This window comes from Alexandromys fortis, unplaced genomic scaffold (assembly GCF_014885135.2).
Source record: "Alexandromys fortis isolate MF-2015 unplaced genomic scaffold, M_Fortis_MF-2015_v1.1 scaffold_10, whole genome shotgun sequence".
Lineage (NCBI taxonomy): Eukaryota > Metazoa > Chordata > Mammalia > Rodentia > Cricetidae > Alexandromys > Alexandromys fortis.
The window spans coordinates 3,231,028-3,247,495 of record NW_026067895.1 but is presented as its reverse complement, the minus strand read 5'-3'; the positions used below and the strand labels follow the sequence as shown (position 1 = coordinate 3,247,495).

Below are 16,468 nucleotides of genomic sequence, written 5' to 3'. Positions count from 1 at the left end.
AATCCTTTGGTATATATATACCAAAGGAATAAATACTTAAGTAATAGATTATGAAGTGAGCTTCAAACCACTTTTGTATCAAATGGCTAGTAAGTGGAGAGGAATAGGTACAGGGAATCCAGCTGTTCTGTGTTGCCAGTTTCGCTAACCAGCCTGAGTATTGACTCTCTGCAGCTTTCTACATAGTGATCTTAAGACCATCCTGGATTATGTGAGACTTTGTCCCCCAAAAAAGAGGGGAGACGAAGTATAGAAGGAGGAGGAAAGAAACAAACAGACAGATAGGAAGAAAGAACTAGCTCACTGTCTGCCCATGTGTCCCTAAAGTCTATTATTATATCTTGGACTGAGTTTTGTAACTGGAGATAATATAATGTATGTTCACCTTTGCTGGGTGACCTCATGTGAGTGTCTTTATAATCCAAGTTTATTAATAACATTTGACCGTGTTATCAAGGATTGAGTGAGCATGGCAAGTCATTTGCTGGTACACTTCTAAATTGATAAGCATTCATTGTGAAACTGGGTCTGCAGATTTCCAAGCATCGTTCCTCCTCGTGTGACCCTACTTCCTGAGTGACCTTTAAACCCCTGCAAAACAGCATGAGAAGCGAATAGGGAAACAGAAACTTTCCAATCACAGGAGAAATACAGTCTGGACATAATACAAATAGACAAAGATGCCAGAAAGAAGAACTTGTAGGATAGGTGAACAAAATGCTGGATCCTGACATCTGCTAACAGTGACTTCTTCTAGAATTTTGTATATCACGCCTGTCATAAACATTCAACTTCGTTGTGCAATGAAGACAGATGACAAGAATTTGCTCTTCCAACAGAGGGGGAAAAAAAAGAGTCACTTTCTTATGTCCTTGGAATCTGACTTCCCTGGTTCCAAATACGCAAGGAAAAACTTGTGCCTGTGTGCAAGGGCTGAGGGCAGTTGTTTATGTGACTAATTGGACATCCACATAAATATGGAAATTGGGGCAGGTCCCTCTATTGTCATCTGTTATAAAGCCAGTGCTTACTCTAAAGTGAAGAGGCGAGCAGACTGGAGGGAGATGAACCATTTAGCTGTCCTTTGATGACTTTCTTACATAAGCTTCAAGGTCACAGAATGTTCTCCATTTTGTTTCCAAGTAACAAGAGGAAAATAAACAGCCCTGAGAAGTCACTTATCAAGAAGGGAAGGGGCTTGGGAAGGTTTTAGATTCGGGGAGAGCTTTGTGGATGTTGTCAGATGGAAACATAAAGTGGAGATCGAAGACAGAGGGATGGGCCAGAAATACCCCAGGAAGTTGAAGGGCATTGAATAGGGAGTTGACTGTGGGCAGGAGGAAAGATAAATCTTCCTCAATGGGTGGTAAGAGGACAGTCAAGGACAGTCACAAAACATTTAAGCAGCAAGAAAAAGGAAGCTGAGGGAACTCAGATAGCTTATCATCAAGTCAGGTGTTTCCTTCTAGCAGGGCTGTAAAGAAGACGGTTTGGAGATAGTTTGGCCCAGTCCAAGTGGAGAACACAATAGAGTAAGGTTGTATAAAAACTTATTCTTATCAGCACTTCTCAACTTGTGGGTTGAGACCCATTTGGGGATCGAATGACCCTTTCGTAGGGGTCACCTGAGACTAGCGGAAAACACAGATATATACACATGATTCACAATAGTAGCAAATTATAGGTATGAAGTAGCAACAAAAGTAATTTTATGGCTGAGATCACCACAACATGAGGGACTGTACTAAAGGGTCTCAGCATTAGGAAGGTTGAAAACCACTGCCTTAGATCATGTGTTTGAAATTCTAGAGCTAGCCAATGCTCAGTGGTCATTAACGCTAAGGATGTTACTTTGTGAGCATTGAATGGAGGCCATTCATTATAGTTGAACAGATCAACATATAGCCAAGGTACCGATGAAAGTGAGGGAGAATTTGCCATTTTCCGCACGGGCGTGGGACCCTGATACTCAGGAAGCTGAGGCAAGAAGATCACAGGGACGGTTGGCCTTGTCATATATAACAAGATCCAGGATAGCCAAACAGATGGTGAGACACTGTCTAAAAATAAGCAACGACGACAAAAAAGACAAAAAAAAAACCTGCAGCAAGTGAATGAATAAACATTCCAAAGGAACACCCTAAGAACCCTCGCTTGATGTGGTGATGCAGCATTTGTAGTAATCATGAGGACTTGGAGAGTGCAGCTGGGACAACTCTCACAGCCACCAGGCAACTTTCCATCCAGCAGAGAGAGGCATTACCAGGTAGAAATCTTACCCTAGCACTGGATCGGCTTTCTTGAATGTCCAACCTGAGGCCTGTGGGCTATCTGTGACCCAGAATAGCAGTGGATTTGTCTCAACATACTTTCAGAGGACAACATTATTCCATACTGTCAAAAGACAGGATGCCTCTGTATGTCATGGAGGTTAAAGGGGAAGAAGATGGGGGAATCAGAAGAACCAATCAGTGTCAGTTTCTGTAGGGATCAGCATGACAGCAAAGCAACCTGTCTACCTTTAGGTCTGCAAAGGTTTAGCAGAGTTCCCGTGTGTCTCTCTCTTCTGACTTAGACTTTGGACATTCTAAAGAAGTGCAAGGCCCCTGCTTAGCATTTGATTTGTAACTATTTCCTCAATGTAACCAATCTTGGAGGATGACTCAGTCTGTAAAGTGCCTACTACACAAAGACTACAGAAAATGGTCCATGAAGATATGAGTTCAATTCCCATTACCGACATAAAGAGCCAGGTGTACCAAATACCCTTATAAATCCCAGGGCTGGGGAGACAGTAATAGGAATATGCCTGGAGTTAATTGGCCAGCCAATCTAGCTAATTCCAAACTCCTGATTCAGAGAGAAACTTTGCCACAAGGGAAAAAAAAGGAAAGGAAGGGAAAGGAAAGGAAAGGAAAGGAAAGGAAAGGAAAGGAAAGGAAAGGAAAGGAAAGGAAAGGAAAGGAAAGGAAAGGAAAGGAAAGGAAAGGAAAGGGAAAGATTAGGTTTCCATGGCCTCTCCCTCTTTTTCTCCCTCATTCTCTCCTCTCTCCTTCTCTCTGAAGCCTACATTTCTCCTCCTACTTATTCTCTCTGCCTGCCTGCTCTGCCTATCCCTCTACTGCCAAACTATTGGCCATTCAGTTTTTTATTCGACCAATCAGGTGCTTTAGGCAGGCAAAGCAACACACCTTTAAATCATTAGACAAATGCAGCATAAACAAATGTAACACACCTTTCCGTACTTAAAGTAGAATTCCACAACACACTGTGTTTGGGTAACAGAAGGCATTCCTCGGAGATGTTTGCCTCACTCTGAACATACCTATTTCCCTTTTCCTTAGCCAACTTAATAGACTTTATGTGAAAGACATCTTTACACAAAAAGTATTTTCTGCTATAGGAGAACAAAGTCTAGCAAGCTCTTCATTTCTTTCCGTGTGCTTTATTTCTTGCCGGTGAATGAGTTCTATATGGAAGGCTTACCTTACCTAACTGTAGTTCAGTAAAGCTTTGGGAAGGCAGAGGATGGCTTGCTCCATCCTCATCCACCAAGTCTCTTCTCATGACTTTTCTGAATGCAACTGCAGTAAAGCCAGCAGTGATCTCAGAGGATCAATAAGGTGGGTTAACTATAGTAATATTTAATTATGTTTTATAAATAAAGCTTGCCTGAAGAGCAGAAGATAAAAACTAAGCCAATAGAGGCCAGGCAGTGGTGACACACACCTTTAGACCCAGGATTTGGGAGACAGAGGCACATGGATCTCTGTGAGTTCATGGCCACCCTGGGCTACACAAGATCAATGCAGAAACAGATACAGGTGGTGGTGGCTCACACCTTTCATCCCAGTACTAGGGAGTCACATGTCCTTAATCCCAGCACTAGAGAGGAATATAAGGTGGGATGAGACAGGAACTCAATCTCTTTCAGTCTGAGGATTTTTTAGAGGTAAGAGCAGTCTAAAGGCTTGACTGCTTTGCTTTTCTGATCTTCAGGTTGAACCCCAATATCTGTCTCTGGGTTTGTATTATTTGTGCTACAGTTGACTAAGTCATGAGTTTATTGTTGTACCTCCCCCTCCCAGTGGTTCTCAGATTGACAAACTACAGATAATTAAACAGCTGTCACATCTGGGAGTGGTCTGAGGCTAAGTGAAGCGGGTGGTTCTGCCAGAATCTGGATATTTTATTCTGAGGATTATCTGTTTTCAAACAACAAATACAAAATGAGGCTTTGGGATCTGGCTGAAGAAGTCTCTCTGATGTGATTTTATTGGTGGTGTTTGGTTTGGTTTGGTTCTTTACAATAACAAGGAAGAAAGAATATGGTACAGGAGAAGGGTTGAATTCATTGAGTGCCATCCTGTCTTTGATGCCTTCACTGGGGCTGACCTCTATCTGCCCCTTTGGTGATGATTTCCTACGTTCAAGAGAAATTTGTGAAGCTACACTGAGTTCTGGGGTAAGATCAGATGTGTACTCCTGTGGGAAGGATAAACCTGCCAGCTGAGTGAAAACGCCCTCTGTCTCTTGACTGGTCATCGTCCAGGATAACATCTAGTTCACATCTGCCATTTTGCAGCCAAAACTCTGCTCCCATTCTTGCCCCCAAACTACAGTCCTTCCCAGTAGAGCATGGTGAGACAAGATGTAGGTGTGGCCTGTCCACTGCTTGACTTCAACTGCGCCCATCCCTTGTGTCATTTCCACTGTCCAAGCACCCATCAAGAGCTCTGGCTCTCCCTGACTGCCAGCCAGGCAGTCTTGCTGTGTGGAGTACTGTAAGCAGCGAGATTTTGTTCCACAGGAGAATATATGGATGAGCAAGGCCACTGCCGTGCCTGTGAAGCCTCATGTGCCACGTGCTCGGGACCCACTCAAGACGACTGTACCAGCTGCCCCATAATGAGGTGAGTAACCACTTAGGACTTCCTGGGGGTGGGGCGTTGAGAGGGAACATTAACTGCTTTAGTGGCACCTAATGGGCCTTCTGGACACAGGACCTTAACTCCTTCCCATGATAGAGACATTCCCTATGGTCTGGCCACAACCCACCTCTGTAACATCCTCTCCCACAAGGTCTAATACTCCTGGAAAAGACCAGTTTTCTAGATGCTGGAAGAGTTATCTTGCTAATGGAAATGGTACCTTCGATGTCACTTTTGACCAGTGAAATCCCATATCCTACACACTCATCCCTCAAACAGCACTTCCATCTTCTGAATATATAAATATACTCATTTCTATAATCAGCTCAAGGACAAACTATTGTGTAAAGGCAATTCTGACACTTCCCAGTAGAATTAGCCTTCCTTCTTTAAAAGAAATGCAGTTATTGATTATGTGTGGTCTATAGTCCCATGTACATGTGTGCTACAGCACTTGTGTCAATATCATAAGACAAGTTATAGAAGTCAGTTCTTGCCCTCTAACAAATGGGCCCTGGGGATCCAGCTCAGTTCCTCACAGCCTACTATGTCATGACCTTCTACTCTATAGATATTTCTGTCGGAGCATGTGTAGCCTTTGAAGATGTCTGCTTACAAAATACATGTCTTCATTAGACTCAATTTCTTGAGATCTTGCATTTGCATCTCCTTCCCTGGCAACACGCAAGAAAAACCGGAGGCTTCCCTACAGGTCAAATGGAAATAGCCAATAATGGAAGGAGCAACACTGCTAATCCAATGGACATCTCAATAGAGAGAATTGAAGGCCTGACATATGTTTAGTCAATGCTCCTCTGATTCTAGCACGTAATACTTGGGAGCTTCCAGGTTTTTGAATGAATGGCCTCAGCCCCGCTCAGCTAAATGTGTAAGGAGCTGAGTCTGTCTCTAGACAAGGTGGTTGAGGATGCTGTCACAGCGGGGAGGCGGGGCTCTGCAACCCTACTGAGGTGCTCCCTCTGCACAAGTGTCATTCTGACCTCATTCTTCCTGGGGACTGTGACACCTCTGTGATCAGGGGCTGTGCTGTATTTGTTTCTTTATTCTCCAAGTGATCAGCCTATAGTGACTGCTCTATAACTGTGGGCTTGCTGATCTGTGTGTCACCAAAGCCATGGGTTTGACTGTCAGAAGAACGCCCTCAGAAGGAAGAGGCCATAATAAAGGAAAAAGACCAAAAGGAAAGATGGAGGCAGAGAAGGAAGGATGAAGTAAAACAGAGAAAAAAGAAAGAAATAGAAACCTCAAGGGTTCCCAATGCCACCCATGAGAATATTTTCTTTATTTTCAAATTAAGAAAATGTAATTATATTCTACTGTTTTTTATAATACCTTGTCCATATTCCAGTCTCATCAATTATCCTAATAATATTATTCACAGAATATTTTTCCAGAATCTAGTTCTAAAGTTTTTTTTTAATTTTTTACATTTTCTTTGCCTTATTTTTTTGTTTGGCCTTTCACAATGTCTTAGTTTTAAAAATTGAATAGACCTGTTATTTTCAAATTTCAATATATATTTAATTTTTCTTTTTAAATTATATTTTTCCTTTTATATAAAATTAATTATTTGAGAACTTCTTACAATGTGGTTTAATCATATTGACTCCCTCCCCCAACTTCTCCCAGACCTCTCAACTTTGGGACATATATTTTTTTCTACCCACCAAGTCCAATTAGTTCTTATCTTGGATATGTGACCTTCTGATGCAATGTGGCCAACTTACCCAGGGCAACATTTTTAAAGAGAACTCATTTCCTCTCCCATCAGCCATCAGTTGCCAATAATTCCTCTACTAAAGGTGGGACTTCATGTTGGCCTTCATGCTGAGATTTTTGTCTTACTTAAGCATGTTCTGGGAGCTTTGTAAATGTTGTCACGGTCACTTTTAGTGTATATGTGCTGTGCTGTGCTATATGAAGGACTCTGTCTCCTTGTGTTTATCCATCATCTCTGGCTCTTTAGAGGTCTTTATGCCCATCTTCGACAATGACCCCTTAACCTTAGGAGGAGGGGTTATGATAAAGATATCCCATATCGGGCTGAACATTCTACAGTCTCTTATTCTCTATACCTTGGCTAGTTGTGGTTTTCTCTGTTATTCACCACTTGCTGCATATAGAAGCTATACCGATATGGTAGGAAGCTTCTATGGTAGTGGGTGGGTCCCCACCATGTCCCCTTCCTGTGGGAGCCCTCTTTCCTTTTTGGTCTATTGGCCACTGGGTCAAGAGGGCAAGAGGCACTAGTGATGACAGAAAACTTTGTATGTGACCCGTGAGCACAAACGGAGACAGCCCCCCAGGAGATAGATTTCAGTGAATCAGCTCAACTTTATTCCAGAGTGTGAGGAATATATAGAACTGGAGAGCCTGGGAGCAAACCCTAGTTTTCATTAGGTAGCACACTCCTGTCGTAAGGCTCCTAGCACAAGTCTTAGTTTTCATGTGTGTAGCAAGGGAGTCTTCTAGCAGGGATCTATGCCAGAGTTCAAACTAAAGATAAGTCAGGATCTGGTTTAGCGACAGCTTTCAGACAAGGTCAGCCTTCCAGGCCCGTGGACATTCTCCAGATAAGGGCAGGTAGAGGAAGGAAGTTCTGCTGGAGGGAGGGAGCTCCTTGTTGCCGAATTATTGAGATAAGCTGCCAGGCATAAGGAGGCTGAGACCTCTACCAGCCAGCAATGTCTTCTAACACTTACTAATTTCCAAACCTTTATGGATATTACAAATGAAGCAAACACATCTGAAAAGTCAAAACTAATATTCTAAAATGAGAGAAAATATACGACGTTTGTCTTTCTGGGTTACTTCATTCAGAATTATTATTTCCAGTTCCATCCACAGCACCATTTCAATTTGCCTCAGTCTGAATGGCTAAAAACAAAAGATGTTGGTGGCACGTGCCAGCAAGAACATGAGGAAAGGATGCTTATTCATTGCTGGTGAGACTGGAGTAGTCACTCGGAACATTCGTGTGGATGCTCTTCAAAAAGCTAGAACTAGAGCTCTCGCTGGTCCAGCTAGACCACTCTTGGACACTTACCCAAAGGATTTTATCTTATTACAGAGACACTTGCTCATCCATGTTCATTGCTGCCAGGAAATCAGCCTAGATGTCCAGCAACTGACAGATGAATAATGAAATGTGGCACATTTCTATAACAGAATAGTATTCAGCTGTTGCATTTTTAAATTATCAACTTATTTTATAGTCTTTGAAAGCCTTATACATGTATATGGTGAACTTTAGTTCATTTCATTCCCTACTGTCCTTTTTCTTTTTCCTTCTTTCTCCTACTGAAACTTCCTCTTTCCAAAAATGAGTTTAAATAGGGTTGTCATCATAAGCATGGATGAAAGGTCATTTAGTATAATGTGAGAAATTTATCAATGGCCACACGACTTAAGGAAATGGTAACTCTTTGTCCAGTCATCATTAACTGTCAATAGTCGCATGGGTAGGAGAAGGCCTTCACTAGACCTTTCTTATTCCATATTGAAATGCTGACAAGCCTGATCTTATTCAAGTCTCCTGCACATAATCACAGCTGCAGTAAATTCTTGAGTGCATTGACCATGTCATTTCCAGAAGACACTGACCTACAACCACCTTCCCCAGTTTCTTTCTGCCCCTTCTTCCATCATGCTCCCTGAGTCTTTGGAGGGAAGTTACTTAGATGTCCCATTCAGGGACAGGCCATTTATTCTCTGCACTTTGACCAGATGTCTTTGTATAAACTGTTATCTAGAGAAGCTCCTCTAAAGAGTGAGAGCTGAAATAATCTCCAGGTATAAAGATCAGTATTTAGAAGGCAGCTTGATATCATGTCCATTTAGTAAAACAATAATAGTATGTTCATGGCCAGACTTAGAATACCAGATATGAGCTACCTTCTGTGAAGTGGGCCTTAAGTCCAATCAGAAAGCAATTGATACCTTTATAACACTCTTGTCACTATTGCACTAACAGGCATATTTTGCCAGGCTAGTCATTATGACAGCTGGCAGGCTTCAGAGTTGGATGGGCTGTTGATGGCTTTTTCTATGAAAAGTCATAAGACTATTTTCTAACTGTCTCTAAGAGCTACCGCTCTAAATATTGAATTTGCTTTAAAGAAACTTCAAAGCACACTTTCAGATAAAGATATTACCAAAACAAAGTCCTATTTCTCCTTCTAGCCCCCATTTGTATGACTATGAATAATTAAATTGTCTTGCATGTTTGAACATCTTTGAACACTTTTCTAATGAGGCAATTACAATCATCCAGTGTACACTGGAGAAACCGTGGTTGCCCGTAGCACAAGAGAAATGAAAAGGAAGGGAAAAATTCTACCACTGTAAACGGCTACTTGAAAAAAAAAAATCTAGATACAAGGCCAAGCAGGCAGTGAAAGCAAGGTTCACCCTGATACGTGGTAAGACTGTTCGTACAAATGATAGGTAACGTTGCTAGCACATCTTGGTGCTTTTGTTTGTGCAGTATACTGAGTGTTAGCCTTTGAATAAATTAAGCATACACATGAATTGAACCAGGGTATCTTCCTAAGAAAATCTTATTCCCAGGAATAATTTCTTCTTGTTCCTCTGAGCATTCTTTCCTCCCCACATCTTTCTTCTTTGACGTCAGCTGTATACACACATGCCCAAGAAAGGGTAATGTAGCATGGCAATGAACTATTTGACTCTTTTTTCTGGCATTTTCCCTGAAGAGAGCTGAAAGATAAAAAGGAAGAAATTATCTGGAAAGAAGGTGATGTTGACTTATTTGTCCTTGAGGAAATGGCAAAGTATTTTCCTTATGTGTTTTCCAAAGTGTTGCCTGGATCCGTGTCTTGGCTCATTTGGGAGCTGCAATAACACAATACTTGAGACTGGATAAATTATAAACATTATAACATCGGCTAAATGTTACTGGGAACTGGGAGATCTATGTACATGCCGCTGGCCTTTGGTGATGGCTGGGTCACCCCACTGAAGAAGGTGGGAAGCAAGAGAGGGTGACAGTCACAGAACCAAAGGAAGATAGTCTGCTTTTATCGCTAACCTATTACCATGGTCAAGTCAGCTGCTGTGTAAGATTCCTCACTGGCTAATCCACTTATATTAAACCCTACTTCTCGGCCTTGTTGCTTTGTGTATCAAGTTTTCAACACTTACGTTATGTAGAATATGTCCAAGCCATAGTAATTGGAGTCAGGTCCATGCAAAGTAGGGAGAAAGCACTTGCTTTATATTTAGCTCTGAGATAGCTATGGCATCTAACAGCTCTTTAGGACACTGTCCCTGCCATTGAGGTTGCAGCCAAGGGATGCTGAGATGCTCAAGCAAGCAATGGTGGGAGAAGTTCAACAGCCCTAGTTTTAAAGCAGGGGTTGGACCTGTGAAGAGATAGATTTGCCAGATGTTGAAGAACAGGGGACACAGACTCTGCCCTGCCATAGAGGAAAGAAGCTAGCTTGGGTGGAAGAGCCCAGTCTCTTGTCCCAATTTCCTAATGATGTTTCCTCTTGTTTAAAACTAACTGGAGGCCAGTGGGGAGTCTACCTCCCAAATGAGGATAATTGATGACCCTGAGATAGAAGTTTTAGTGGGCTCATTTCCAGAACAAAAGAGGACAGAAAACAGCAAAGATGGATCTGGACCGAGGACAGGAGAGAGATAACCTGGAAGGCTGGTCTCTGAGCTTTTTCTGGTTCTTTCGCTGTTGGATCCCTTTAGTTCCTGGAAAACAAAGACCGTCTTCGGAGAACTTCCACCTGTGACAAGAATGTTAACACTAACTTTCGGGTTAGCTTCAAAGATGAATGAGTAAATTGGTGGAAAGAAAATAAGATTAGCCAGGTGCTAGCAACTGTTGAAACTGAATGATACACACCATGGGGGGGGGGGGCAATTATCCTTTCCATATGCAATACCTACTTCTCTATCTCTTTAGATTTTTCTACAATATTTTTAAGAATTTAACTCTGAAGTTGTTTTACTAAACACCAGCAAAAAATAAAAACTAAAATAAAGTCCCACTCTTTAAGTTAGGTTGGCCTGAAACTCACTGGGTAGGTAGCCTATGCCTGCCTTAAACTCGTAGCAATCCTCCTGCATCAACTTCTCCAGCGCTAAGAGTAGAGGTGTGATCCAGGAGCCCTAGTGAAAAGCAGAAATTTAGAAATCACCTTCACATCTTGGGGTTTCTTTTTGCATTTCTATAAACCTTTTGTTCAGCTCTTTAAAGACAACTTGGAATGTGAAGCAATAACCCCTTAGCTCTTTATGTAACAGGCACTGCTCTGAAATGCTCTGGTCCTCTTTGCCTAGGCTCACTTCCTAGTCTTGCAGAAGTACAGGGTAAATAAATCTAAATAAAAGCATCTAGGAGTTACCTCTGCTCTTACACAGCCTTAAGCATTCCACTTGATCTGTTTCAATGAAAATAGAGAGAGGAAAGGCTTTTCATCAAGTTTCGCTGCATTGAAATACTAATACAACAAGTAGTTATGTGAAATGCCCTTGTGATGACTTTAATTAGGCCAAGCTAGCAATCGACACACAGACAGCCCTGACTCGCCAGGTCTTCTGTTAGGATTCCCATCTTTCTTTGACATGGACCGCCATGTGTGTGAGTGTTGCCTTAAAGCTGGGACACACTCTGCAGAAGACCAAGAAGTAGACTGTTTCCAGTGGTGCTGAGATTGGTTAGTAGAAACTGAGGGAGCAGGGAGCCAAGAGTAAGGTGACCTTTTGTGTTTGCTTGTGGGCTTGAATCCCTTTCTATTTCCAGACTGATGCAAATGGCACAGCGAAGGGAACGGATGCTTTACTCCCAACTTCTTCCAGTGCTGGGATTGATATAGACAGCTCCCCAATTATGGTTGACTCCCTGTAAGCAGTGGGCTTAAAGAAGCCAGTGCCTCCACAGGAGTAAGTTTCTGGAGGCTTCCACCTAACAGTGTTGTGTAATGTCCAGTGTGCTGAGAGGTGGTATAGAGAAAAAAAAATTTCCTTCTCTGTGCTGCCCCCTCTGCTCCTAGATTTGGTAGCACAATTATACTCTCAGGGATATGGTCTGCACTTAGTTAACCTTATAACCAGCAAGACTAAGACTAAGTATTACTCTTAGGAAAGTCTACAAGACCCCATTTTGGCAATGCCTGCATTACATGGGCTCAGTTCTTAAGCACCCCACAGCAATCTAGATGTTCACAGAGCAATGACTTTCCAAGTAATGTCTATAGGGTCCACAGAAAATGGTGTTAGCACACCAAAAATGCATCAGAACTCCTGTGTTATGACCGTACCATTTACAATGACTAAGATATAATGAATCTTGCTACCCAAATGACAGATGAATTGATGAAGAAATGGAGTATATAAACACAACCAATTATCTTTCAATCATAAAGAATGAAATCCTGACATTAGCAGCAAAATGATATTGTATTAAATGACATAAGTCAGACTAGGACCAGTACTGCATATTCTTACATTGGCTTGAGGAGAGCAGAACTAGTCAAACTGAATGTAGACCAGTGATTATGAGAGGTGAGGAAAGGTGGGGAGGGAAGTGTGACAGAGAAAGATTGGGTAAGAGAGAGAAGAAGGTTTAGGCACCACACAGCATAGGCCACAATCCCCAATTGTAGATTTTTATGAAGATTCAGACCAGAGGAGCTTGAGGAGTCCAATCATAAAGAAATTATAAGGAAGGAGAAACGGTAACTGCCCCGATGTCATCAGTAGATGCTGAGCATATGTGCAGAAACACCACACCGTGCTTCATTATCATAGACAATCGCTGTATGCAGGTCCAAGCAAAACTTTAAATAATGAGTAAATAATACAGCTTTTCAAATGTGTGCCCTCTGGATCAGTAACGTTAGCACTGCCAGAAAAATTGTCAGAAATGCAAGTTTTCAGTCTTTTTTCCCTGAGCTCGACTGAATTAAAAACTCTGGAGGTGCAACCCCGGCACCCTTCATCTGTTCAACTACCTATCTGATTCCTACTTTTATCTTACAAACATTTTGTGTTGTTCCGAGCAGAATGCTTGGACTTGGTTGACTTAATCCCATCTGCTCTTATGATTACTCGGCAAAGAAAGATGAAGCCCAAACACAAAAATATTAGCAGTGGCATCCTGACGTATAGCATGCACATGTAAAACCGAAGGTTTTAGAAGCCCATTTTCTAACTTTCGTGCCGGGCCTTTGTGGGTGTTTGTGAGCACAATCCACATAGGAGGAAATGAAATCCAAGTTCGTTTAGAAGTTATGATGTGCATAAGGCAACTTCGTGGGTGGTCTCCAGCCTTCAGAAGAGTGCTTCATTCTACTCTTCCAGGGCACTTAGATACGACACACCGCTCGCCAGCCATGGGCATGGTGAAAGAATGCCTTCTCCAATGCCTCTGGGTTCAGAGGCCCAGTTAGCATCCTGAAAGTCAGAGACTGTATCTGATATTAGCTGGATTTGACCCAGAGCCTTCGATATGACCTCAATCTGCATGAGCCCAGTTAGCTTATTTGGAAGCAGATTCGGGATCAGCTCCCTTGCCAGTTTCTGGTTTGCCTGCTGATGGATCCACATCTTGGGCTAAGGATGGATCTGTGACTAATATCTCGCATGCCCTGAGATGACCAGCCCCAGGCATCACTCTCTGGGACAATGAGAACAAATCCATACAGGGAAGCATGCACACCATGTGTTCTGATTCTTGGCTCCTTCCAAAAAGTCACCCAGATGAACTCTCACGGCCTGCTTTTCCTCCAGGGTTTTTGATGATGGCCGCTGCATGTTGAATTGCCCCTCATGGAAGTTTGAACTCAAGAAGCAATGCCATTCCTGCCACCACAGTTGCCAAGGATGCCGAGGAAGAGGGCCTTCCAACTGTACCTCCTGCGGAGCAGGTGAGGGCAATCGCTGCTGGCTCCTCCCTCCTCTGGGTCTGTTCTCTCACAAGCCAGCATTTGGTTTGGCTCAGAAGTCTTGTGATGGTTCCTGAGGTTCAGAGCAGACAGCTGTTCATTACAGCACCGGAACAACCTGAAGGCTCTGTTGCCTTCAGGACACACAAACCTCGTTCACATAATCGGACAGTTGACTCACTGCCTCTAAGGAGGTGAGGGAAGCAAGAGGAAAGTCTCTTAAGTGTGTTGTCAAGCATGGCATGCAGGCACAGTAAAGTCAAGCTTTGTGGTGGTAGACCCGAAAAGCTAGAGGATTAGCAAGACACACGTGGTCCCTAAACCAATAATACATGAAAGGTTATGTCAGGTCTCTGAGCCAAGCTATGCCATTTAGATGACAAAGTAATCAGTTCACTCACGGCAGACGTGACCTTTTGGGCCAGTCTGAGTTACTCTCAGAGTATCTGCCATCACTGGAGTGGAGGCCATGCCCTCCAGCTTCCTCTGCGGTTGAACCCTTGACCCTGCTCCAGCCTTGTTTTGTGTCTATCATGTTTTGTCTTCATGTGAACCGGAATCATATTATTTTGCCTAGAGAGTCAGTAGAGTTTCAGTGTGAGGCAAATTTAAATTTTGTGCAGTTTTAAAGAAAAGAACTGTGGATTATTGGTCACCGCTGAATATTGGTCACACACCGCATGGTGTGTGGTTGCACTGGACCCATCTTTCCCAAAGATTTGTCGGGGTGGAGCCTGAAACAGGCTACTCTGCTTCTCTCCACAGTCCTCCCTGTGTGTAACTGACCCTGAGGTGACTGTTAGCATCTTATCCATTATATTTATGTTATTTGTCTAGTGAAAGAGATTATTTTTAAAACCAAGAAAAATGAAACAACAAATGACATTTTAGGTTGACAGGAACACAGAAAAGAGCCCCGCACTTCTCTTTCACACATCTTACTTATCACTCTTAATATCCACCTTGTCCATAACAACTCTGTGCCCCAGAGGAGCGGTGAACGCTTCCTACCTGTTCTCTACAATGCTCTGAACAAGAGGCAGCATCTGGCATGTAGACTGTGTACATACAAAAGATAAGGGAGAGAATCCATGGTTCAGGAAGACCCTCAAGACTAGGGAAATGCACAACTCACCCAACATCCTCAATGGATGGATGGATGGATGGATGGATGGATGGATGGATGGATGGATTTCTGACAAGGCCTCCTATATCTCAAGCTGCCCCAAACTCTCTATGTAGCTTAGGAAAACCTTGAACTTTTGATCTTCTTATCCCTACCTCCTCAATGCTAGGATTAGAAGCATGCACCACTATGCCTGGTTTTATGCAATACTGGGGTTCAAACCTAAAGCCTTACATATGCTAAGCAAGTTCCCTACAACTGAGCCGCATCCCCGGTTCCCAGCTTTCTCACTAACTAGAAGACACTTCACTTCTGTAAGCCTCTTCTTATTTGTTTAAAAAGAAAGGACAAATGGGCATTTACAATCCCTTTCCCACCCAGCACTCCACATCTCAGCATATGCCCCTCAAGTAGAACAGAGTTCAGTTCTAACCAAATGGCAAATAGTCTCGCATCTTACTACTACTTGTACCAAACCGCATGAAAAGGACTTTGACATTTTTCCATATTTTATACTTGAAGGGCTGCATCTCATCTATCGTCTTAAATATTAAATGCCTCCCTCTGTTGCACAAGTTACAATTAGAAGCAATGGAGAATATAATAAACGGGAGCATGATGTATGATGGTTAAGTGTTTGCTAACTTGACCTGATTGAGAAATGCCTCATAGATTAGTGAAGGAAATCTCTGGAGGTTTCCAGGGAGGATCCACTAAGAGGGAAATTCCACCCTTAATGTAGGCTATACTATCCCATAAGCTGGGGTCCAGATGGAGGGGTGGGGGATGAGAAAGCCACTTAGTGGGGGAACTCCTCTCTGCTGTGTGACTTCAGGAAGTGAGCATCTCTGCTCCACCATGACCTCCTTGCCAGGATGCACGGACACCCTTGAACTGAGAGCCAGGATAAATCTTCCATCCGTCCCCTTACGTGTTTATGTTGGGTATTTTCTGTCACTGCAATGAAAAAGCTGACTCACTGTCAAGGAGTTTATAGAATAATAAGGAGGTTGGTCCTCACGTACTGGACAATAAGATACTATCAGATAAGGGCCAAATGAGTAGTCAGAAAGTGGCCGCAGATCATTTCCATATGTGATAAGCAGAGGTTTTCTGGAGAGGGCAATTGTTTATCAAGCTCTTATTTAACATGCTCTCTTTACATCAAAAGCTCATGCTGACATGGCAGGGCTAATCTATGCCCTGAGGTTACCATGCTGAAGATCAATGCTTCACCGCAAGAAATTCCAGAAAGGAAGTTTCAATAAAAGGCTGAAATGTCCGAAAGTTCACATGGTTTAGTCCAACATTATACTGACTTTCCACTTCTGTCCCTGCAACAAGGAGTTACTGCTGACTTTATACACACACTCAGTGTCCCTGCAGCCTGACGGTCAGGGTTGGATCTCTGTGTGGCGGCTCACCCGCTGAGTGAATGCTAGACCCAGGTAATTCGAGGCAACACA

General features: G+C 42.8%; 1 protein-coding gene across 3 annotated transcripts in view; it reads left to right on the top strand.

Moving 5' to 3' along the window:
* Positions 1-16,468, top strand: part of Pcsk5 (proprotein convertase subtilisin/kexin type 5) — a 411,377-nt gene that overhangs the window by 310,735 nt on the left and 84,174 nt on the right. For all 3 annotated transcript variants that reach the window (XR_007594733.1, XR_007594738.1, XM_050158819.1), the window contains exons 21-22: positions 4,811-4,913; positions 13,722-13,858. Coding sequence is in view for 1 of the 3 variants with exons in the window: in XM_050158819.1 (XP_050014776.1) it covers positions 4,811-4,913; positions 13,722-13,858 (240 nt within the window). In the remaining 2 variants the exon portion in view is untranslated. The remainder of the gene's footprint in view (positions 1-4,810; positions 4,914-13,721; positions 13,859-16,468) is intronic.